This window comes from Columba livia, chromosome 20, assembly GCF_036013475.1.
Source record: "Columba livia isolate bColLiv1 breed racing homer chromosome 20, bColLiv1.pat.W.v2, whole genome shotgun sequence".
Lineage (NCBI taxonomy): Eukaryota > Metazoa > Chordata > Aves > Columbiformes > Columbidae > Columba > Columba livia.
The window spans coordinates 7,235,189-7,259,556 of record NC_088621.1 but is presented as its reverse complement, the minus strand read 5'-3'; the positions used below and the strand labels follow the sequence as shown (position 1 = coordinate 7,259,556).

Here is a 24,368-nt window from a genome sequence, read left to right as displayed (position 1 = left end):
TCCTGGACAATGCAAAATTACAAAGTCTGGACCTGTGAGGCCAAAGCTTGGAGGGTAGGTGCAACATGTGGTTCCAGCTGTTTGTGACGAGCTCATGCAGAAATCCAGAGGTTAAGAGAAAATGCCTGTGACCTGATGAAATGGTGCTTGGTTGCCTGTCTTCACATGGCAGAAGCTCTGTTGTTCACAGTTGTGTGCTGCTGGGCTCGGACTGAAAAGCTCTTCTGATGGAGAGAACCCTGGGGTGGTTTGGTGAAGAGTTTGAAGGCTCCTGGTCCACCAAAGAACTTTGCTTGCCTGGCCGGTGGGGAGGTGACTTGTTAGGAAAGCCTGGACCACCCAAGCACTTCTCAGTTTCCCCATCAATCCTCAAGTCTCAGGAAAGCTTTTTTTTTATTTTTTTCATGGCTTTGGCGCATCGTTTTTATAGGAGAACCTTGGAAAATGTGTTGCTGTGGGGAAAAATGGACCTAGCCCCTGTCCCTCCTCTCTGACACTTGGGTAGCGTGGTGGGAAGCTGTGGCCACGCTACAAACTGGCCCTGGGATTTGGCCGCTGGTTTGCTAAGCACAAGCTATAGATGACGGGAAACATCTTATATTTTTGCCCTGTAAATGGTTTAAAATGAAGCATTACTGGAATGAGACGGTGACCAAGCTGCCCACATCTCACACAAGGGGGTTCCCACCAGCCTGTGTTCTGCCCCAGTGATGCAGGGAAGCAAAGGGCCACCCCAGCATTTGGGGTCTATTTAGCTCTGCAGAAGGAGAGGTGGGATGTGACTGTGCCTTCCCCAAACCAGTTCCTACTGGAGGATCTGCTCCTTGAACTTGGGCAGAAGTGCCTTTGTCTCCCACGGTGTGGCACAATCAGAAGAGGCAGGATTAGTGATGCTGAGACAGAGAGGGCAGGAGGGGACAGAGTGGGGCAGTGGCACAAAAAAGGGGTTTTGCATCAGTCATAATTTGCAGAATGAACTCAATGACTTTGCAAAAAAAAAAAAAAAAAGAAAAGGCAATTCAGAATTCAGTGTATCCTTCACCCCATGTCCCCACAACCCCTTTCTGACACCTGTGTTATTCGCTTGGCTGAATCCTGACTTTCAGGGCACAATACTGAGGGCTGGGCTGGCCCCAGGACAGACAGACAGGGCTGTTAATGTTTAACGGACAGGGATTCCCACATTGACGCAGGCAGGATGGAGGTTGCCAGCGGCTCTGCTGAGCAGCGGGTGGGTAAATATTTGCCCTGGGTGGCATGTCCTGGATGTGTCTCCTGCATTGAGTGGCTGGCTCAGCCGTGGGGGAAGAAAAAGCCGTGAAAGCCTATCAATAACCTGGAAAAATGTGTTAATCCAGTGCAATTTAATTAATTCACACAGTTAATTTGCGTGAGTGCAGCTGCTGGGCCACAGGGCACGCAGTGCTTGCCCTTGATGTCTCGCTGCCAGCGTTGGGTCTGTAGAGCTGTGAAGTCACTCTTGAAGGGCTTCAAGTCTGGTTTAAACCCTTGGCTGGTTTTAAGGGCTGCTCCACCAGCTCCAGGTCCTGCTTGGTGCTTGGGTCTTGCCGCAGTGCTGTCAGAGATGCAGGATGCATATGGATGCCATACGGTCAGCACAGGCAAAGCGATCTCCACAGATACATTAAATGGTCGCTGAAGGGCTTTGTGCTGAGGTTCTTGTTCATCTGGGGTAGCTGAGACTTTGGTTCTTTCACTCTGGCCTTGAGTCTGCCAGAAGCTGCAGCTCTGCAGGAATGCAGGAAAGCCATAAACTCTCTCAGTAAATCAGATTAAACCTGTGATTTGTGTCAACTTGCAGTTTCTGAGACCACCATCTCGCAGAGCAACCAGGGACCACCTCCTCCCAACCATTAAATAACTGTCTGGCAGGGAGAGGAGACAGAGAAGCATTGTAGCTCTGCCCTTGCAAATTTAAATCAGTCTCCTAAAAGTTGCAGCACCCTTTTATGCACCATAATCACTTTTCCGGGGGCACGAGGTTGGTGTTTTTAAGTCAGGACCCAAAGCAGAGATGCGAGCAGGGCTGCGCTGGTGTGTAGGGCAGAGCAGGATGGGGCTGCAGGGGGAGATGCTGGTACCCTGTGTCCAGGAGAGGGAGGTGGCCAGTGACATTTGACTGTCTCTGACATGGTTGTTGGTTTGCAGAACAAGAGCAGAAAGGGGTTTATTTTCAATAAACCTTGCAGCAGAACCTGGCTGTGCAAACTCCCATTGCCGATGCGGCCACCCAGGAGCTGTGCGGGCACTCTTTGCTTTTTAATCTCCAGGACATTATGCCTTGATTTGGTGGTTTTGTCTATCTAAATCAGTCACTAATTAATGGGAGACCTTGCTGGGGGTTTCCCAGGTGCTGTGGCAGTTGTGGGTTGGTCCCTGTCAGCCAGGGCTGCTTCTAGCACAGCAGGAAAATGACGCTGATCCCTGGGCTGATTGATGATTACAGCTTCTTACTATTCTAGACAGTGATCCTGTCTTGTCTGCTTTTTGATAAGTAATTTTTTTAAAGATACTGCAGAAAATAGAGAAATGTGGAGCCATATCCTTCGCATCTCTCTTCTCTGAGAGCCTGCAGCCAGATGCCATGTGCTACTCTGGGGATGCTGCAGCTGTGGGTGCAGCATTTTGCTTTCCAAAAATACATCTGGCGACATCTGGCTGTGTGACACAGCACCGGGGACACACGAGGGGCAGGAGGAGCGGGGTGCGCTCTTCATAAGCACGTAGCAACAATCTCCATTCCATCTCACCGTTGCATTAAAACCCTGAATTGCTGGTGTTGCTTCAGAAGGCTCAGGGGTGCAGGCTGGGTTCCCCTGGCTGGGTGCTGGAGCTGGGGTTCACTGTGGTGCTGCAAGAGGTCGGGCAGCCCCTGTGCCAGCATCTCCCCAAACCGTGCAGCTTTGCCACCTCCTTCTATTGCTCCTGTTATCTTATTTTTGCGATGTGGAACCTTACCTGTCCTCTTCACAGATTAAGACACAGCTATTTCCTCTGGTCTGTTTCCACTGCCTGCAAACCTGTCCCCTTTTCAGCTTGTCGATCTACTGAAACACTGCGCCAAAAACCTGCAGACACCTTTGCCATTGCCCGGCCGCCCCCTCGCTCTGCCGGTCACACAAGCCGGGAGCAGGCAGGAAATTTGATATAACCTCTGGTTGCTGTGGGTTACGCAGCACCTTTTTAAATAGGCATGGAAAAATAAAGGGCCTGGAATGATTTTTGGTTTTTTCTTTTCCTTTTTTTCATAAGAAAGTTGCTATTGTGAAAGTAGCAATTGTTTTGTAGCCATGAGCGTTTGAAAACAAACAGGCCTGTATCAGGCAGAACCACCAGTGACTCCGGTGGCTGGGGTGGATGCTTTTTAGTAAAAAAGACTCCAGTTGGCATTTATGAGTGCAGGAGTCTATTTTCTGAAGAGATCAGGAGATTTTGGCTCTCTGGAGAGCTGGTGGTGTTGGACACATCACAAAGAAATGAAGGATGCTCACCCTTCAAAGGTCCTTTTTGGTGTTGCAGAAGCCTTTGCTTTGGGAAATTTCAGCCACACTTCGTCCCCTTCCTGGAGTCCATCATCTCGGGGGAATTCAGCTACCAAAGACGACGTGATGCGTTTTGTCTCTTTTTATTGAGGTCTTTCGTACACCAGTGTTTGCAGCTCCTGCCAGAGGAGCTCAGTGCCTCAGCAGAGGCCCTGGGATGTCCCGAGTCTCTTCTGCAACCCTTTGGTTTGTGATTTTCTCTGAAACCCTTCAGGGATGCTGAGGAACCCTGAGGATGGGCTCTGGGAAAGGACCTGAAGGCAATACCCCAGCAAATGGGGTATCTGCAGATAACTGGGGACCTATGGGGAGGTTGCTTTGGACTCAGAAGTATTTACATAGGAGATATATGCTTTGATTTGCCCAAACCTGTAAAATACGGAGGTGAGAAAACTCTCCAAGGCGTCCCAGTGCTAAACCTGCTGTAAATGTGCTTCCCCAAGCTTGACCTTTTTTCCTTGTTTTGGCCCTAAGCTTGCAGTGGGGATGTCGGGTTGCATGGGCAGGTCTCACGCCCACCAACCAATGTGGCTACACTGGTGGGGTATCCTTGAATTATTAACAATAATTAATAACAATAGTAAATTAACCTCTGCTAGTTGCCGAAGGAAGCGTTGGAGGAGAGTTAAGTGGATGGTACCCAGAACCATTGCGTCTCTGGTGCTGAGCGATGCCTCCCGATTTCTCCCAGGGAACATCTCAGATGAACAGAGGAAAATAAAAAGGGAAAATAAATAATTTGAGACAGGGTGGAAAGTGACAGTTGTCCCTGCACCCACTTGCTGGGGCTGTTGAGCCAGTCTGTAAGGCTGAGGGCATCACTTTCCTGCAGCTGTCATGCCTCCTGGCTGCTCCCAGCAGGCAACTGAAGCCAGGGAAACACATTCGTCAAACAAATTTTATTTATTATGTTACTTTTTGGCTTCAGTGTGGGTCATAAATAATGATTAAGCAGAAAGGAGCATCACCGAGCTGTCACCCCAGCTGGGGTCGGGTCCTGCTCTTGCTGCTGCTGGAGGTGTCCCAAAGGGTGGGCTGTGCAGGACTGGGAGAGCTTGGGGAGAAGGGGGATTTTTACTGCATTTTTTGTTTTCTTCTGTTGCTCTCAGTACAGCGGCAAGAGAGAAACTGGAAGGAGTTTGAAAGGCAAAAATCACTAAAAATAGAGCGTGTGGGACTTTTACAGCTCCCTGGGGCTGGTCAGCCACATTGCCGGTGCCTGGAGCTGAGCAGCAATCCCTGTAAGGCGCAGGAGAGCTGGTGGCTGAGAGCTGGCTGGAAAAGGGTGACAGGGACAGCCCCTTCCCAAGGCTCCTGGCTGGTTGGATCCTGCCCTGCTGGGGCTTTCCAGGGCAGCTGGGGCAGGCGTGGAAACCTGGACCTGGCTCCTTCTCTGCTCCAAGAAAAACACAGGCACCTTCTTAGGAACTGGCTCAGCATCGCTCCTCTCCAATGGAAAAAAAGAGCTGGAGGAGGCAAACATGAAAAAGGCTGTGGAGAGCTGGAAGGATCTGGGGACAGCCAGGAGTGATGGGTGACCAGGGAGGGGGCTGAACCTGGTGCCAGTGGGGCTGTTGCTGGGATGGTACCAGCTGGTGGGTCTGCAGGCTGGGCACTTGGCTGTACCAAAAAGTCGCTGCCTAAAGCTCTGTTTCTATCTTTCCCCCTTGCAGATGTTCATTATGGAGAAGGTGGAGGGCGCCCAGTGCAGCCTGCACGAGTTCAGCATCACTGGCTCCACATATGCCCCCGAGGGACAGATGTGAGTGCGGGTCCCCTCTGCTTGGTGGGTGACACGGGGTGGCCCAGGGCCAGCAGTGCAGTCAGGGGGAGGTGGGAGCGTCGAGCTTGTAGCTACAGCTGGAGGACCCCCAGCTTACCCCACCTATGTTCTCCACGTGGGTTTGCAGCCACGACGAACCCTGCCTATGGAGATACCTGCTGGGTGCTGGGTTTTGATCGCACTGGGCTTGCAAGCACTGGATGGCTGCTCTTTGATTTTGGTGGGAGCTGGGGCAAATAGTTTCGCTGTCCCTCATTGCCAGCTCCTGCCCAACATGATGTGGGGGGCCTGTGCCCTGGCTCTGCCTGCCCCACTCCCGCTGCTCAGCAAAGGGGCTCCTGCACACTCAGCTCTCCCTTCCTTAGCAATAAACCCACTTTTAAACCGGAGAGGGCAGCAAATGTGAGAACAGCAAAGAATGAGGCTTTCTACAATACATGCTCATTCTCCAAATTTCTGAAGCCTGCGCATTTTTCGGTATCGGTCGGTGACCATCACTCTGACCCAGGCAGGATCTGGGGCCAGAAGCTCATCCCACAGCCTCATCGCTGGTGATGTGCAGAGGGACTTGCAAATCCCGGCAGCAGAGCGGTACCCAAGCCCCATGTCCTCGGCAGGAATGGCCAAAATAGCTGCTGTGCCTGGGACACGATCCCACTGATGTAAGGACATGTTCTGGGGGGAGACATGCTGAGCTCAGGCAAGGGCAGGGAGTGGAAGCCAGGGGCTTATCTCTGCTGCGTTATTACACATGAGGGTTTTCTGCTGTTGCGTTTGTTTATTCCCCCTCCTTCAAAGGGGGGTGATGCTCCCCAGCATGGGGAGGGTCTGGGAAGGAGACACAAAGCTCAGCCGGTGGCTGGAACATCTCCGCTCCCCTTCACTTTGCTGTGTGATCCCGTGCACATTCTTCACCATGGTCCCTTCTGCTCGTCTGTGGAGTGACTATAATTCATTGCAACCTCAGACTTAATTTCATGAATATTTATAGAGCAAATTTGATCCCTGGCTAGAAATGTCCATTAAAAAGTGAGCCAGGTCATAAGCTGGTATCAATCAGTGTGTTTCAATTAAGTGAGGAGGACTGAGGTGCTGAACTCGTATCTGTAACCTCTGAAGCTGCAATGTCCCCTCTTGTTTGGGGACTGCCTGCCACGAGGCTCTGTGTTGGTCTGCAGCAATTTGTGTTGCTTTTGAGCTTTGCTTCAGCCCTGTGCTTGCCTTTGTGCATCAAGGAGGATGAGAAGGCTTGTTTAGGTGTCACGGAGAGAAACCCACAGTTCCCCTGTGGCTGGTGGAACTGAAATGCTTGTTTTGCTTTAGCCTGGCCTTGGCATGGGGACTATTACATGCTTGACTTTGGGTTTGGTTGCATCCCTGTGCAGCACCCAGCCAGCAGTACTTTGCTTTTCCCAGCACACGGGTCTCACCCTGCTTTGTGGAGGGACAAGCGATGATGGGGACATATCCCCTTATCTCAGAAGTATCCAGAGGATCACACGCCGCAAAAGCCACCTCTGATATTTCCACCTTCCCAAACATCAAAACCCAGCCCAGAGTCCCACAGGCTCCCTCCTCCACCTCCGGGCTGAGCAGCATCCCCTGGGCAGGAGGCAGTGGCTGTCCCCTGCCTGCTGTCCCCTGCCCACACTCAGCCCAGAGTGGCTTCTTGTCCCTCAGCAAACAGATTTTTCAGATTTTCTTGGCCGCTCCCTGTTTTCCGCTCCTGAGCTGTAACAAGGGCTCCAAAATGTTCTTTCCATTGGGAACCAGCAGTGGAATAAACTGATCCTAATAAATGCCTGACAAATTATTTTTCCAGTGAGCAGATGACCGGCTGGGTTTATACCGCTCTAACCTGCAGTTACCTCTCCTGGAGTTGGGGTAATTTCTTATTTCCCCTGAAAACCACAACTGCTGTCTTTGCCACTGTGCAAGAAGCAGTGTCCAGCTTCACTGAGGTGTTGAGGGCTGCTCCTTCCCAACGTTTGTGCTCCTTTATGTAGTGAAAAGCTGCTATTTAGGAAGAAAAGGCCACAGTTCACTGCTTGCTTAGGAACAGCCACAGCAATGCAGTTGTTAAATTCGGCTGACACTCTCAAATGATCCCTTGGGTGCCATTTGGCTCTCTGGAGCATGAAGCAGCATCACAGGGAAGAGAAGGGACTTGTTGCTGGTTCTATAGCTCCTCTGGATCCCCATCAACTGGAAACCCTTGATGGATTGAACATTAACTGGCATTTCTTTGTCCCTTTTCTCATCCATCCTCTTCAACATCAGCCTTTCGACAGCCCCTGCTTTCAGGTCCAATGCTCTTTAGAGCTCCAGCCCCCTTTATTCTGGGACACTTCCAGAGTGTGCCTCCTGGAATATTTTATTTGCAACTAGTCCTGCCCCGTTTGGTAAAGCACAAAATACGAACCCAAGCTTTTATTGCCAAGCCCAGGGCTTTAACCGGGCTCTTTCTCCCTCTTTTCAGAAACTTTTACAAGGGATATATAGGAGAAGCTAAGTATTATTTGAAGGTGTAAGGCTCTGGGGGTTGTTTTCTCCCACAGCCTGAAGGACGAGCAGCCGGTGCGGTGCGGGCAGTACGACGGGCTGGTGGAGCTGGCCACCATCTGCGCCCTCTGCAATGACTCCTCGCTGGACTACAACGAGGTGCGGGGAGCCCCGGCGTGGTGGGGGCATTGGCGATGCTTTTCCCTTTGCTGTGGACCCCTTTGCAGCAGAGGCTTGTCTCTTGGGATCCCCTGCCCTGGCTTCAACCCATCCTGGAGCATCCTCTGGGAGCCCTGGGATGGTGCCATGGGCAACAGCATCCTTGGCTAGAGCAGTAGGCAGGGATGTGCTCTAAAACTTAAGCTGTTCTTTTTTTTTTCCTGCCCTGTAGTCCAAGAAAGTCTATGAGAAGGTGGGAGAAGCCACTGAAACAGCCCTGACGTGCCTTGTGGAGAAGATGAATGTCTTCGACACCGACACCAGCAAACTGTCCAAGGTGGAGCGAGCCAATGCCTGCAATTCGGTGAGTGGGGGGAGGCCCCTACAACCTCAGGGGACGGGAAGGAGGGAAAGGCTTTGGGACAGCTGCTATTTGAGCAATAACCGCTTGCGATGAGCTAAGGGACCGGTCTGCCACAAGGATGCGATTTCCTGGCTTGCAGGGTGCTGGGCTGTTTTCAGAGCAGATCGTGCAATGACCCTGGAGGGGCTGATGCCGCGGGGCCTAAACTGGGTCTGTGTGATGCTTTGGAGCAGGTGATCCCCAGTTCTCAAAGTCAGCCTCTTCAATCATTGCCAGAGCTCTAGCTCCAGATGAGAAGGTTTGGATTTTTGTTGCTCTGCAGCAAATCTTTAGGTGTCTGATTTGCCCTGAGCAGCTGTACCCCATAGCACGACCCAAACCCCACTCCCCAGAGCTATGCCTGCCTGATCAAGGCTTGCTCATTGGAACCATTTATATTTTTAGTGTGAAAATATCCCATGCTGGCTATTCCCCCCTCCAACTCTGCCTCCCAGTATCTCACCCCTCAACAGGAGGGGTAAAAATACACTTTATTTCATGTCTAGGTTTACTCAGCTTTGGTATCGTGCCATTAGATCTTTTAATGTCTTTCCTTGTTTGAAGGAAGGGCTCTCTGTTCCAGCATTTCTTCCTCAGATAGGTCTGAGTGAGTCGTAATAAATATCCCGACTCCTTACTGATAAGGGAGATGGAGTTTCCCAGCCACCCATCAGTCTGACAGCTGCTCCGTTGCCCGTGCCCACTGGTAGCAATGGTAGAGCCTGGTTTGTGGTGGGGTTTTGGGGGGTGTTGCGGTGCAGGAGCCCGTCTGTGGGCACAGCACATGGGCTGGTGTGTGCCATGGGCTTGGGCAGCAATGGTGTAGTTGAGGGGTTAAAATTCTCCTGAAAAATTGCAAAGGGAAAACTTCTTTTGCTTTTTGCACTGTCCCGTCCCTCCTGGCTCCTGTGTTTGCTTTCTCCTCCCATCACTGGGGCTGTGCTGGCTTGGCAGGGCTGCTAGCCAAGGTGGAGAACACCAGGTGCTGTGTCGCCAGCATGTCCCAGGTCAGCCTTGTGCTGTACACAGCACGTCCCAGCTCAGCCACTTTGTCCCCACAGGTGATCAAGCAGCTGATGAGGAAGGAGTGCACCCTGGAGTTCTCCCGTGACCGCAAGTCCATGTCAGTGTACTGCACACCCACCGGCCCCAGCCAGAATTCCACTGGCAGCAAAATGTTTGTCAAGGTAGGGGAGAAGTTCCTCAGCATCCTGCGGGATCCCCGTGCCCACCCTGGCAGCATCTGGCCCTTTCTGCAGCGGGCAGTGACGCTTTGCAGTTTGTCTCTCTGTCTGGAGATTTGGGGGTGTCGAGGGTTAAGATTGCGGGGTGACAATAAAACCCTGGCAGATGTGTTGTTAACCCCCTCTCCCCCCCCACACTTCCCCCTCCCTCTCCCCCTTTTTCACTAAGGAGAGGCAATTGGGAGGAAAAGAAGCACAGAGTGAAGAGAGTTGGAAAAAATTAAAGATGTTTTACTAATGCTACTAATAAGAATAGAGAAAATAATACAAAATATACAAAACCAATCTTGAAAGTCCCAGCAACTGCAGAGCCGGCAACCAGAGTCCTGGATTAGACTCTGCAGCCAATCGGAGCTGGATTCAGTCTCTCACTAGGCCTCAGTTCGCAGGGACGACTAGCAAGGTCCTCTCCTAAATGTTGGCCATAAGCAGAAGGGAAAAGGGAAAAGCACACGAGATCCTCGTGATCTCCCACTTTTATATGAAGTATTCACGTGAATGGAATGTTATACACAGTTGGTCAGTTTCTTGCTCCCTTGTTTCTCGTCGCCCCTCTCACGAGATGTCCATCCGTGCTTATCAATAAGTTTGCATTCCATTGCTAGGTTTACCAAAACATGTCTGGTTCTCCAGGAAAATGCAGTTAATATGAAGGCTTTAGCTGACAGGCAAAATTCACTAAGAGAGAAACTTGTTTTAGCAAAACCAGGACAAGGGGCAGCAGGTAGACTGGTGTGGTCAGGGAGGAGGTGAGTCTTTGCAGGATTGATAGAAAAAAAAGGAGGTAAAATGATTTAGAGGGATGAAAAGGTGCTGAGTGTGCTGGTGCTGGGGCCAGAGGGAGCAACCCCTGTGCAAAACTTGGGCATTTGTCTTTATTAAAGGCTTGGACCCTCCAGGCACCAGTAATGCCCAAGGGGGGATGCCCAGCTTTCCACTGTAACCAGAAATAAAATAGTGTTTTATAGGGCATTTTCTTCCCAAGAAAAGAGATGCAGCAGGAATTTCTCCCCGCTGACTCCGAGAAAATTCATATATTGTTGTTCCCACTGGGAGATCTTCTGGGTGGGTGAACTCTGTGCTCCTGGTCGGGTCAGGACCATCTGAAGCCACCACATCCGTAGCCCGGCAGTCCTGGGTGAGCCCTTTGAAGAGGAGCAATAGAGAGTTTACAAGTTTTATATTAAAAAGCAATGTCAGAGGTCCTTGTAAGGTCAGAAGGGACATGGTGAGATGCTGTGATGCTGAAGTATATGTTTTCCTGAACCACAAAGGCATCATGAGCATCCACTGAGCATTCCACATTTTTTTTAGGGGAGACTCACAGCTCGAATCCCCTCTGGGTCTGAGAAGGGATCTGTGGTGTGGGAGAATCCCACGCAGACGTGTGGGTTTTGCAGGAGTCAGATCCCCTGCAGAGCAGTTCCTGCTGCCTGGTGACCTGATGCCGGTTCATCCTTCCCGGCCGCGATCCCTGTGCGCTCAGTTGTAGGCTGCCATCTAGCGCGCTGAGCCCTCGTGCCAGGATGTGCATGCTCGAGTTTTGGGGAGATTTCCTTCTCCTTTGCCCAAACTTGGTGCCTTCCCTCCCTCTGGCACTTCCTTCAGTGCTGGCAAGAGATGCTCATCCTCCAGGTTCACTCCAGCCCCTAAAGCCCCCCCTGCTCCTCCCCAGGGCGCCCCGGAAAGCGTGATCGAGCGCTGCACCCACGTCCGCGTGGGCACTGCCAAGGTCCCACTGACAGCCCCCGTGAGGGAGAAGATCCTGAGCAGGATCCGGGACTGGGGCATGGGCATCGACACGCTGCGCTGCCTGGCCCTGGCCACCCAGGACGCACCCGTGCCCAGGGAGAACATGCAGCTGCACGACTCCACCGCCTTCGTCCACTACGAGGTACAGCACCGGGGCCTTTCTCCAGGAGCTTTTTTGCCTTATTCCTGAAGCTTTCGCACCCACTTCCAGCTGCCTCAGCAGTATTTTCTCTCTGAGTAGCAGGCAGTGCCACAGCTCAGGTCCTCCTCTGCAAACCCTGGTGCAGAGCTGCATACAGTGGGGATGGCCCTAAGGGCAACAGCCCCATCCCACTAGGCATCCATCCGTGTGGGGTGACCTCCCAGAGGGGTCCAGGGACCACCAGAAGGAAGGAAGCAAAGTGGGAAGGTGTGAGGAGCATCAGAGGGGACAGGAACATCCCACTGCATTGGGGCTACAGGGTGCATCCACGGCGCTGTTGGTAGAAAATGTCCTAAAAGTTTTCTCCCACGGGAAATCCCCATGCCCAGGGTGGTTTCACAGCAGGGAGGGAAGCATCTGTATCCTCGGGGGTTAATGTGGGTCTGGGGCTGTCCCCCCCACAGAATAACCTGACCTTTGTGGGCTGCGTGGGGATGCTGGACCCTCCCCGCAAGGAGGTCACCTCCTCCATCGAGATGTGCCGCAAGGCCGGCATCCGTGTCATCATGATCACGGGGGACAACAAGGGCACGGCAGTGGCCATCTGCCGCAGGATCGGCATCTTCTCAGAGAGCGAGGACGTGGCCGGCAAAGCCTACACGGGCCGGGAGTTCGACGAGCTGCCCCCCGAGGCGCAGCGGCAGGCATGCCAGCATGCCCGATGCTTCGCCCGCGTGGAGCCGGCACACAAGTCCCGCATTGTCGAGTACCTCCAGTCCTTCCACGAGATCACCGCCATGGTGAGTCCCCGGGCATGCTCCACCACCCCCTGGTCCCCTCCTCTCTGCCCAGCCCAGTCCCTTGCACCCCCTTAATCACACCTTTGTGCAGACAGGTGATGGCGTCAATGATGCCCCGGCCCTGAAGAAAGCTGAGATCGGCATTGCCATGGGGTCGGGCACAGCGGTCGCCAAATCGGCTGCTGAGATGGTGCTCTCTGATGACAACTTCTCCACCATCGTGTCAGCCGTTGAGGAGGGCAGAGCTATTTACAACAACATGAAGCAGTTCATCCGCTATCTCATCTCCTCCAACGTCGGGGAGGTCGTTTGGTGAGAGCCCCCCACACCAGGCACCACATTGCGGGGAGCAGCAGTGAGGACATGTCCCCTGGGGCAGGTGACCTGCAGTCCTGTCCATGGCCCCTGCCCCTGGCAGCATGTGGTCCCCACAATTGTAACCCTGGGCACCAACTGGAGCAGCTATGCATTGTCTCGTTCCCCTGGGGCAGGGGGATTTTCCTTTTGTAGTTTTATAATTGGGCCACCCCCAGGAACTGTTTTGGTAACGTGTTGCCTGTTTAAGCCCATGGCAGCGTCTAAGGCAGGTGCAGATATCTGTGCACAGGCTATTGTCAGCAGGTCACACCGATGCACTTTGCAGCAGGTCCTGGGCAGCTGCTTTTGTCCCTGCCCATCCCTCCCAGTAAATCAGCACCATCCTCAGCAACGTGGGCACAGCCTTTAGGCCAGACATGAGGAAGAAATTGTTGCCTCTGAGGATGATGAGAGCCTGGCCCAAGTTGGCCAGAGAGGTGGTGGATGAACCATCCCTGGAGACATCCCAGGCCAGGCTGGACGGGGCTCTGAGCAACCTGAGCTGGTGAAGATGTCCCTGCTCATGGCAGGGGGGGGCACTGGGGGAGCTTTGAGTGTCCTTCCAACCCAAATTGTTCTGTGATCACTTGGGCATCCTTTGCTCATGCATTTCAGCCAGGGAGTTTGTGCTGGGATCAGGAACCCGTGTGGCTGTGTGGAGGTCAGTGGTTGGGTTTCAACTGCGAAGCAAATTTTAATGGCAACAGGAACAAATTTTAGCGGCAAAATTAAGTCTTGGACTTCACCTTCCTGACTCAGGACTTTGAGTGGATTCAGTTTAGGGTATTTGGATCCAGGGTGCCTCTTCACTCTCCCCTTGCACAACACTGGCACTTTCTCTGGCTGCACAGAGCTCACCTAATTTGGCATCTTTGGGTTTTTCCCTGCAGTATCTTCCTGACAGCCATCCTGGGCTTGCCCGAGGCCCTCATCCCCGTGCAGCTGCTGTGGGTGAACCTGGTGACGGACGGGCTGCCAGCCACCGCGCTGGGCTTCAACCCCCCCGACCTGGACATCATGGACAAGCTGCCCCGAAACCCCAGGGAGCCCCTCATCAGCGGGTGGCTCTTCTTCCGCTACCTGGCCATCGGAGGTGAGCCCTTGTGGGCGCCGGTGGGCAGAGGATGAGGATGGACATGGGGCGGGGGGCTCCTTGCTGGGTGCTAGGGGTCAGGATGTCTCTCTCGGCTGCAGTGTACGTGGGCCTGGCCACGGTGGGTGCAGCGACATGGTGGTTCCTGTATGACGCCGAGGGACCGCAGGTCTCCTTCCATCAGCTGGTGAGTTGGGAGGGGAACAGGTTGAAACATTTAGCTGTGGGTTGAATGTGGGGGTGGATTCAGGGGTGGATTTGGGCACTGGGGTCTTTGCTCTACCTTTCTTCTGTGGTTCTTGTAGTGTTCCCACATTCCTGGTGGAGAGGACGAGAATTTAAAATAAAAGTGAATTCTCTCCCTCAGGCTTTTGTTTCCAGCCTTGCTTCTGCCAGTGACCAGCATGGCAGGGGAAACTTAATCCAAAAAAGCTGGAAGTAGCTCCTGTGCCTGATCCCACATTGAAAGGGATCAGTTTTTATGTTACTGTAGGTCTAAACAAGGTGGTAGGAAAGCAGGTGCCATTGCACTCCAACATCATGTGCATTTAAGATGTATTTTTGATGGAGACGTGTGTGTGCTCAAACACCTTATTAACTGCACATTAAAATCTCTAAGCCACTCTCTAGCCATAATGCCAAAGCCCCAGCCACAGCAGAATCTGGGTGACTTTAGACAGCTTTATCAGTTGCTCTGAACTGTGGGATATTTAACAGCACGCCTAAAAATCAAGGTTCACCATGTACCCCCCCAACCAGTGGACCTCTTCCTCCTCTTTCCTGCCTTTTCTACACTGCTCCTCTGCCACGTATTTACCAGCAGTTTCCTGTGCTGACAGAGGAACTTCATGAGGTGCACCAAGGACAACCCCATCTTTGAAGGAATCGACTGTGAGATCTTCGAGTCCCGATATCCAACCACGATGGCTCTGTCCGTGCTGGTGACAATTGAAATGTGCAACGCTCTGAACAGGTAGGGTGGCCACAAGGTCTCTTTGGATGCTCCACATGTGAACCGATTTTGTGTATGGTCTCTTTGAGCATCTGTTGGTGGGCTGAGGGCTTTGGTTTGACTCAGCTCTGGGCAACCTGGGCCAGTGTTTCACCACCCTCGCTGTAAAAAAATTCTTCCTCGTGTCTGGCCTGAAGAAGAATATTTTTTTATAGTGGTGGAGGAAGGGCTGGATGTAAATCCGTTAGCAGTTGGCCTTGTTAATGACTGGTCTTAATCCATGCATGGCTGGTTGCATTGAGATGGGTGTCCAGATTTAAATCGTGGCAAAGCCTGAAACAAAACCATCTGGAAGAGAAGGGCTATAGCAAACAGCCCTGTAACTTGGAGAAGAATGGGAACCCTTGGCTTGGGCAGGTGTGGGGAACAGGATGTTACTGGGGCTAATGTTGTCCCCTCGTTTTCGTAGTGTCTCTGAGAACCAGTCGCTGCTGCGGATGCCACCGTGGCTCAACATCTGGCTGCTGGGGGCTATCGTTATGTCCATGGCTCTGCATTTCCTCATCCTCTATGTCAAGCCCATGCCGGTGAGTGCCCTGTGCCACCTCCACATGTAGCCCAGGGGGCTCCTCCTGTGGGTAAGGACATCCCTGGAGCAATCTTTGGGTCTGGAAGCTTCTGGAATGGTTGTCTCCAGCATGTGCCCCCAGGACCACATCACGTGACTCAAACCAACATGGGGATCGGGAGACACCCTGTCCCAATGAACCTTTACTGAAGTCAGAAGCTTTCCTTATAGGCAACGCAAGGGGTATGGATGTCTCAGCTCCTTTTGGAGGCATCACCTCCCTTTGCAGTCCAAGGCTGGTGGTGCTTCGGTTGACACCAAAGGGTGTTTAAGATCAAGCAGGTTGCTGTGCCCAGGAGGTTATGTTGTCCTTTGTCCCCTGCTAGGCACCTGTGAGCACATACAGTCCTAGCCTGTGCCTCAGTTTCCCCATCTGAAGGAGAGATGTAGGACATCAGTTTTAACTGATCTTGACCAAGAGCCACCTTGGGATCATGACAGACCTTGAAGAAATCCTATTCTTTGGGCTGTCTGGATCCTCCTCCTCGTACCTAGGATGACCCTTTCTCAACCTGTACCCTACAACAACCTGACCTTTAAAACAAACAAAACAATCCCACCTCCTTCCCTATTGACATCTCCAATCGTTTCCATCTTGCAGCTCATCTTCCAGGTGACCCCGCTGAACTGGCCTCAGTGGGTGGTTGTGATGAAGATCTCGCTGCCCGTCATCCTGCTGGACGAAGGACTCAAGTACCTTTCCCGCAACCACCTGGACGGTGAGCATGGTCTGCACAGCCCTGGGTTGTGTTTGTTCCATGCTGCTTTGCTTGGGATTCGTGGTGGCTTCACTCGTGTGGTGTCTGCACTTGCATGTTCATCCACCTTTGCTGTGAAAAAGGGACTTTTTCTCCTACCCCTTCCTTGCCAGGTGCCATGCCAGGCAGAGTTTTCTGCTTGAAATACTTTCTTAGGAGCTGGAGCACCAGATAAGTCTGACATGTCTGTATGTCCAGCTTCTCTTAAACCCCTGGGAACTGGATCCTTTCTCTTACCAAACAAAACAAATCAAACACTGGTTTGTAACAGGAATCCTTAATTTTTTTTTTCCCTCAGTTTTCCATCCCTCTGTGGCCATCCTTATCTTGTATTTGCTTCCTCTATTTTAAGTTCAAATAAGAGTTGAATGAATTATAAACTGGCTTTAATGGGGTTGTCCAAGCAGAGGAGAAGCAGCTCCTGTGACACCAGGGTGGGGGTTCCTGTCTGCTCCTGGGCTGTGTGCTGTAAATCACAGCGTGTGCTTAGGCAGCCCTCCAAAGAGATGATATCAGCTTTTCTTCTGTTTCTTGCAAAAGTTGTTGCTGTGGGTGATATCTGCGTTGAGTTAAACCCACAAATTTTCCTGGCTGTGGCTGCCAAGCGGTGCTGCACCTGCCGTGGGACTGGTCAACCAGCATCCTGGGGATTTGAGGCATCCTAAGAGCCTTGTTTGGTTTCTCAGGGAGCAGAACCATGCAGAAAGCTGCAAATAAGGGATGGGGAATTATTGCAAGGAGGAAACCATTACAAACTGGTTGTGCTCCCCATTGCCAGGTCCCAGCACGCTGGAGGTGCTCAGGTCAGCTTTGCTATCTGCGGTGAGCTGACACTTAACCACAGCGATTGCAGCGAAGCCTCTGCTGAGAAACAGAGGTGCAGGGACTCCTGTTTTTACAGACCGGATAGAAATTGTTTCTAGCTTATTTTTGTTTGATTGTTTCATCTCTTATCAGACTGGTAGGTGCTTTGCATCACCCAGCCTTGTTTATTCATACAATTACAAGCCTGTTGCAACAATTTGATGGCACAGCACTGGGCTGGGGCGTAGGAGAGCTGGTTAAATTCCTGGCTGCTGCATCCCATGCATGCTCTCGGTCTGCACTTCACCATCTGTGATCTGGAGATGAGCCTTGCTTTCTCCCACACTTTGCATTTCTCTATAAGAACTCAGCACTGTTGGAGGAAAGGCTTTTCTTTGCCTCTGCTGGCACAGCTCTGAGCATAGCAGGCTTTCTGGCAGACCTACAATGCTTTTGAGTCCCATCGTACCGGTTCAGACTGTTTCCACTACCCATGTCACGCTCCCAACATGTCGTGGTCCCCTGAGCTGCCCTCATGCCCATGGTCACAGTGCTGCTGATGCTCACGGGTCGCTCTGTGTCTCACCCAGCAAGGGTTTCTCATGCAGCTATTCAATCACAGCTACGGGGCAAAATCACGCTTAAATCATCACATTTGAAACAAATAATTGAAATCCTGCATCTTCCTAATTCTTCTGGGTGTTGAAAAGCAACCCAAAAATACTCAAAAAGCCACTGTTAAATGTGGTATTGTGGTTTTTTTACCAGGCATTCTCAGGACAGTAAGACACACGTGGAGCAGGGAGCACCAGTTGAAAACCTGCAGGACTCCAGAGCAAGGGTTGGCTTTCCTATGTGTCTCATCCCCGAATGCCGTATTCCCATGTTTCCTCCAAAGTCTTGCTCGTGTGTGGTGGGGACGTGCTTGGACTGTGTCTGGGTGAACATAGGTTGGAAAATCAACTGACAACAGAGCCCAGGGACCCTGTACTCAGACAGGGTCTCCTTTCCCACACTGGCCTCTGTGTTACTCTGTGTTTTGCTTCAAAATAAGGTTTAAAAAGCCCATGAAGCACCTGTTTGCATAGCAGTTCTGGCCAGGGGGCCAGGCTACCACTTGGCCTCTGCCAGGCAATGCTTGAGGGTAATTTCCAACGTGATACCTTTTGAACCAAAAATCTGAGGGGTGGCCGAGGGTGTTCAGTTGTGGGATGCAAATGTCTAGCTGTGAGTTCTGCTGATTCAGGTTTTGCATGGATAATTTTCTCCTTTGATCAGATTTAGATAAATTGTGTTTCCATTACGCTGGATTTTAACTTGTCCTTGAAGCAGCAGAAAGCTGAGACACTTCAGTTTTCACAGTGGTCTCAGTGGTTGACATTCCTGTCCCCATTACTTCCAGCCTCTCATCTTGCATGCCTTCCATGTATTGCTGCCTTCATCCATCTCTGGCCCCTCTGAGGTTTCTGCCGTCTCAGTTTTGGGAGGCGATGTGAGTGTGAGACAGTAAGCAAAAGTGCTCGGCTGAGCGACGTTGGCTTGGTGTGACCTGCAGATGTTCTGGTCATGAACGTGGAGATGGTCTTCAAGACCCTCTGAGGTGTCCGGCACACAGATACACGCCGGCAGGCTCACAAGGGGTGACCAGCCTCAAAGCCTTCTTGCTGTAGTATTTTAACATTTGCCATACTCTATGCATTTGAGTGTGTTGCTTTTTTTGGCATGCAGGAGGTAGGTTTCCAGGAATTTCTCACCTGTGCCATGGTAAAAGCAGGAGCAAGTCAAGAAGTGGGTGCTTTCTGCAACCCAGCTGTGCAGCTGCCCCGACAGTGGCAGCGTCACTGAAAATCAGAACGTTTGAGGCACAAGAATTGTCTTTGTGTTTTGTGGCAGCTTAGTATTTATGCAGCTGTTTGTCCTTATGCTGCCCCTGGGTGATTTTGCAGGAGCTGCAAGGTAGTGGCCACACTTCTGGGTACTTGTCCCCACCAGGTACCTGTCCCCTCCCTGGCAGGCAGCACAGTGACCTGCAGTCTCTGGCCACTGCAGATGCTATGGAAGAGAGATTGCACCCTTTCTACCACCGAGGGATATTTGGCCTCTTATCTGCAAAGCTGGTGTCGTCTTTGTGCTTCAACATCCTCGCACAGGAGACCAGCTGGCAGAGGTGGCTGCATGGTGACAAGTGCGTCACCCACCCTGCCCAGGCCAGTCAGGGCTCCACATCCCTCTAAGACAGCCTAAAATCTGCATGGGCCAAAATCTCTGCATCCCATCACAAAAAACCTCCAGCACATAGCAAGAAGGAGCTGCTCACCCTCATCTCCCCCGTGCACCCACACCTGGGGATGAGGACAAGCTCCCAAATCCCCCTGGGAGTGCAGGGGCTGCTGCAGCCGCCTGTTTTCCCTGCAGAGATTCCCGGCAGAGAGCCGGGAGCGGGCGGCCGTGGCTGACCTTGTAGGGAAATCTCTGCATGGAGCTACCTTGGCTGGGCGCTGGCGCCACGGGAGGAATGTGTCCCCATGGGCCAAGTCGTTCGCTTGAGCTGTGGGATGCTCTGAAGGAGAGCAGTGCTGCACCTTTCAGTGCTAGAATCTCTCCAGATGGGATTTTACAGCTCTGCTCCCTTGCTTTTTAATTCTTATTTTCCTCCTCTCATTCTTCTTTCTATGTGTGCTGTGCTTTAGAGGTGGAAGAGCAGAGGGAAGCTCTCGGTGCTGCTGCCCTGGTATTGCAAAGCAATGGGAGGAGGGTTTCCCATTCGTTTTTGCCAGGGTCTCCGCTGAAGCTCCCAGTGCTGTTGTGCAATGGGGGAGAAGTGCAATTTTCCAAACTATGAGGTCTGCAGTGTTTCTCTCGGTGGAGGGAGTGATCTGTGCCTTCAGCATCACCTTTTACGGGAACTCATTAAGGGAAAAGTCAACAGCAATAAGGAAGAACCTCCCACAGAGCTTCAGCTGTCCCGGTGGGGAACAGATCTTCTAGATGAACTTGCATTGTTTGGTCACAGGTTTGCAAGAGTCGAAGGGCTGTGACACCCCTGAGAAATGTGGTGTGAGGCAGGATCCAGATGGATCGTGACCACCCCATCATTCCTGCAAACAGTTCCCCACATCCCCCTTGCTCCTGTCACCAGAGTGCGGAGAGGAGAGCCAGACGCCAGCATTTAGGGACCGGCATCCTGCTAAAGCAAAGTGGGAGCTGTACCCTCAACTGTGTGTTACCCAGCAGTGACTGTTCAGCTGCCAGAGCTGCTGAAGAGACACCCCTGCATCGTGGAGGAGATGAATTTTGATTACCGCAGTGAGATTTAATACAACGCGGTCACCAGCATCCCTGCTTTGCTCTGAAGCCTGCGATGCGGAGGTCATCCAGAGGGATGCTGCTTTTGCAGCAATCAATTTTGTTTCAGGACACGAGGGCCAGCGCTGGAACAAAATTTTGGCAGAAGTTGCAAAAAAGTTCTTGTTTTTACTCCTCTCTCTCCCCTGTTATTTATTAATTCCCCTGGAAGCTTGTTGGCACCAGCGTTGGCAGCAGGTGCTGAGCCTGGCTGGTGGCCCCAGGCAGGACCCTGATTTATCAAGAGCACAGCAACAGCGGTTCTTCTGCGGGATGTGTTTGGTGATGTGTGCAGCGATGAAAGAGAGAGAAATACGGCTGAAAGATTCACAGAAGTGATTTTTCTAACTCTTCTCAGAAAGTGCTGCCTTGGGGGTGGTTTTTTTAAGAAAAAATAACTATTCTGGGCAGGCCGACCTGCCAGCAGGGTCTTTCCCAGCCCCAGGCTGAAGAGTAGCTGCTGCCTTGGGGGGCTACTTGAAATTAGGGGTCTGGTTGGTGTGAGTGGAGCTCTGGCAGGGATTTCAAGGCTGCTCACACCAAGTTCAAGCTGAACACCGTAGCTTTCCTTCAAGCCATGTATTGCCTGTTACCTTCCGTGTCCAACTCCATCCATCAGCAGAGCAAGAGGAGGGCAGTGCTGGGGCTGGGACAGCCACTGCAATGGGTAGATTGGTCTTTGCTGGTTGTTCTGGAGGTATATGTTGCTGTAAATGTATATATAGTGTGTTAAGTGGTGTCAGCCCGTGGAGCAGTATTGGGCTGGGCAGTGGGATGCAGGGAGCTTCTTCCTGCGCCGCTGCCTTTCCCTGGGTGTTGTGCTCGTTAGGAGCAATAACGAGGGTTCCCTGCCAGCTCATCTCCCTGCTGTTCCTACCCGCATGACTGACTCTTCCCTTTTCCTACGTGCTGCAGGCTGAGTGTGCTGAGCCCTTCCTCACCTGGGGACCAGCATCCTCCTCCTCATGCAGCCTGAGCTGCTCTGGCTGCGTTTGGGCCAGGGATCCCAGGTCCCTGCTGGGATCAGCCCAGGAGCAACCCCTCTTTATAACAAAAACAGGGAGCTGATTCGCCTTCAAAGCCTGACCAATCCTTTTTCTTCTCCTTTTTTTTCCTTTGTTTTAGAAGAAGAGGACAAGAAATGAATGACATGAAGGAAACGCTCCTACCTAAAGGATCCGTAACTTGTAACTCGGACTGAAGTCTTGCATGCGTGACCATCGCTAGAAGCCAGCAGGACATGCATGTGTCCGACTGTCAGACAAATGCGGGTGAATCGTCGAAAAGAAAAATACTGATTTTGTTTTGTTACGTAGCTTTTTTTTCCTGTACATAAGAGTGCAATTACTGGACAGCTGGTGTAGGGTTTGGGGACGGAGCTGTGCGGACCTGGGTCATCATAACGTGGTTCCTTGGGGATTTATTCCTGCAAAATTTGAGACCTTCTTTCCAATTTTCACTCTGATGGGGTGAGCTCAGACAAGGTGTCCTTCACGGGAGATCAAGAGGGGAGTCGTGGTTTTAGGCAATATGCTGAGCATGGCCAAGAAGCTGCATCCCCCAGCAGGGTGGGATGTGCAAGGGCAGCTCATGGGGCTGGGAAGGGCTTGGGGAGACTGGCGAGGGGGTTGTGGGTTGGGGTCACCAGCCTCTGATGATGTCTGTGATGTTGGAGAGTGCATCGCTAGTGTGCTCTGCTCCGGTGGCTCTGGTGTCCACGGGCTGCAGCAAATAGCTTCACGGTGTGAACACCATGGTGTGGAGCTCACAGATGTCTGTTTGTACGTCCAGGTTGGGTACGTGTGGTGGAAGGTGAAGTTCTCCCTGTTTATCACACTGTCCTGTTTGATCCCCATGTTGCAGCAAGCCCTGCACCTTCTCAGGCTCATCCAACACCAAAGCGCAATGTCGTCTTGTCTGCTCTCCGTCCGATGTCTTGTTAGATCGCATCTGCTCTATCTAAGCTGTAGCCACCTTCCTTGTAGAGACAACCATTTAAAGCAAAGCATGGGGATGGCCGAGCTTGCATTCCTCATGTCTACTGCTCCATCCTGGTCACACTTTCTGTAGTTGGTTGATTTCCCTAGCAGGAGCAGACATTAAGTCCTTAGGAGCATGTCCATGAGTTTGTGTCCTCTGTTCTGGAGGACATTGCTTTCTTGCACAGGGAATCCTTGACACCGGTGATCCACCTTTGAGAAGGGAATGAATGTATCTTTGTACATAACGGAGTCCTTCTCCGTGAGCGGTGTTTGTTGTGGCATCACTTTCTGTAAGGCATCAACTTTATTTTATCCTCTTGGGATTTTTCTGCGGCAGGAGTGACACAGGCTGCAGTGGGAGCGTGTGGATCAGGAGTGGATTTTGGGATCCAGTAAACTGATCTTTCTCCACTGAGCTGCATCAGCTGTGGAGCTGATAGCAGGTGATTTCTTCTCCAGCTCTCAAAATCCTCCCTCCTGTTTTCCTCACGTTCCCCCATGATCCGTCTTGATGATGTTCAGTTAGCCAGACCTTAATATCTTTCTCTTTAATTCCAGCAACAGCACTAGAGCCAGGGTTTTGAAAAGCATTTTGCTCCTTTGCTGTTGGGTTTTTTCTTTTACTTTTTTGCCTCTTAAAAGCTTCCAGTGCTTTTCTGTTTCTGTTTCACCTGGGTGAGAGCTACTCTCCCTCTGTACAGTAGGTGCCAAATACCATCCTTCCTTTCTTTTCTCCATCACCAGCATTGAAGATGAGCAGAGCCCCCAGACCAATGGGAATGTACAGAATTGTTATACTACTGAGCTGATTTAATTGTACAGAAGACCTTGCATGAAATGTTGTTATTGTATTTAATATATAATGTATTCAAGGAATTTTAATATGGAGCTCTTTAAAAAGATCTTTATAGATACTCTGTGGTTAGAAGATTGTTGCTGATTTTTTTTTTAATATTATTATACTTTGTCTTGAAGTTCTATTTTTCAAATGTGTTATGTCTAATTGATTTGTGTTCCCATGGGGCCACCAGTTCCCCTGTAAAGATTCTCACTATGGATGAGACTCACCCTGGCACAGAGGACCAGGGCATGACCCAGGTACTGCTCAAGCCTTCAAAATAAGGCTTCAGTAGGACCCATGCCATCAGTATATGCTTTGCCCTACCCCAAGAGGGTGGATCTCACCCAGTTTTAGTATAAATTATCTCCAGCTCTCTGTGTTGGGAAAGAACCAGCAGGAATTTAATCCAGTACCAGCTTGGTGACTTCGGAGGAAATTGCTTCTGTGTTTCCCTGAGGCTGAAAACCAGTTTGGCAGAGGCTGGACCAGGCTCAGAGCATCTCAACCCCATTTGCTGGGTCCAGTGGGGCTTTCAGCTGCCTGGTGGCATCTCCCTGGGACATGGTGACCTTGGTCCATCACTGCTGCAGGGACCTGCTTGGTCCATCCACTCTGTATTGCACCACCCAAACTAAACTGGTTTTCCTGGGTTTAATGGTTGGTGTAGGATTATGAGTTTTACCCAAATATGTATGTATGTGGAGGAGTTTCTTTTGTAAAGGTCCCACTAACGAGTACTGAATAATGGATGGGAGTCTTTAATATAAAGAAACCCAAAAGGGGAAAAGAAAAATGAACTAGGTGTCAGAGCAGAGATGAAATAATGACATTTTAACTCACTATTTAATTCCTGCGGGTAATTTTCGCTTTGTCTCACCTGACAGTAGAGAGCTGGGGGGTGGTGGTACCAGGCATCCTTCTGAACCCGCTGATAGAAAGGCCCTTTGAAGAGATGTTGAGTTTGTTATTTTATTGTTGATAAAGATGCCAAGTTTCTGTTATTTTATCATTGCTGGAGATGCCACGCTGCTGCAAGCCTGGGCAATGTGGATCTGTTTGTCCCGTCACTGGGTTGCAATTGTGAGTTACCAAAACCCAAGCCATCACGGGCAAGAAACCAGAGCCATGTCCCAGCCAAAGGCTTGTTCTCTCCAGCAGCAGTAAGTTACATTTGCTTTTTTATTGCAAGCCTCTAGATCTACCTAGAAAATAGTGCAGGAAACCTGCACTTAGGCTACCTGGAGGGGGCCTCTCCCATGC

The 24,368-nt window shown here is 51.4% G+C and overlaps 1 protein-coding gene across 4 annotated transcripts in view; it reads left to right on the top strand.

Annotated features, from left to right (window-relative positions):
* Positions 1-23,245, top strand: part of ATP2A3 (ATPase sarcoplasmic/endoplasmic reticulum Ca2+ transporting 3) — a 48,468-nt gene extending 25,223 nt beyond the window's left edge. The window contains exons 9-22 of one of the 4 annotated variants that reach the window (XM_065037146.1): positions 5,237-5,325; positions 7,905-8,007; positions 8,240-8,371; positions 9,472-9,597; positions 11,330-11,548; positions 12,013-12,348; positions 12,440-12,660; positions 13,596-13,798; positions 13,900-13,985; positions 14,638-14,771; positions 15,220-15,337; positions 15,980-16,097; positions 17,709-17,781; positions 21,414-21,596. In XM_065037146.1, the coding sequence (XP_064893218.1) occupies positions 5,237-5,325; positions 7,905-8,007; positions 8,240-8,371; positions 9,472-9,597; positions 11,330-11,548; positions 12,013-12,348; positions 12,440-12,660; positions 13,596-13,798; positions 13,900-13,985; positions 14,638-14,771; positions 15,220-15,337; positions 15,980-16,097; positions 17,709-17,781; positions 21,414-21,486 (2,031 nt within the window). In that variant the 3' untranslated portion in view covers positions 21,487-21,596. Of the gene's footprint in view, positions 1-5,236; positions 5,326-7,904; positions 8,008-8,239; positions 8,372-9,471; positions 9,598-11,329; positions 11,549-12,012; positions 12,349-12,439; positions 12,661-13,595; positions 13,799-13,899; positions 13,986-14,637; positions 14,772-15,219; positions 15,338-15,979; positions 16,098-17,708; positions 17,782-21,410 lie in introns of all 4 variants that reach the window. The other 3 variants (XM_065037145.1, XM_065037147.1, XM_065037149.1) reach the window with 3 other exon arrangements.
* The last annotated feature ends 1,123 nt before the right edge of the window (positions 23,246-24,368 follow it).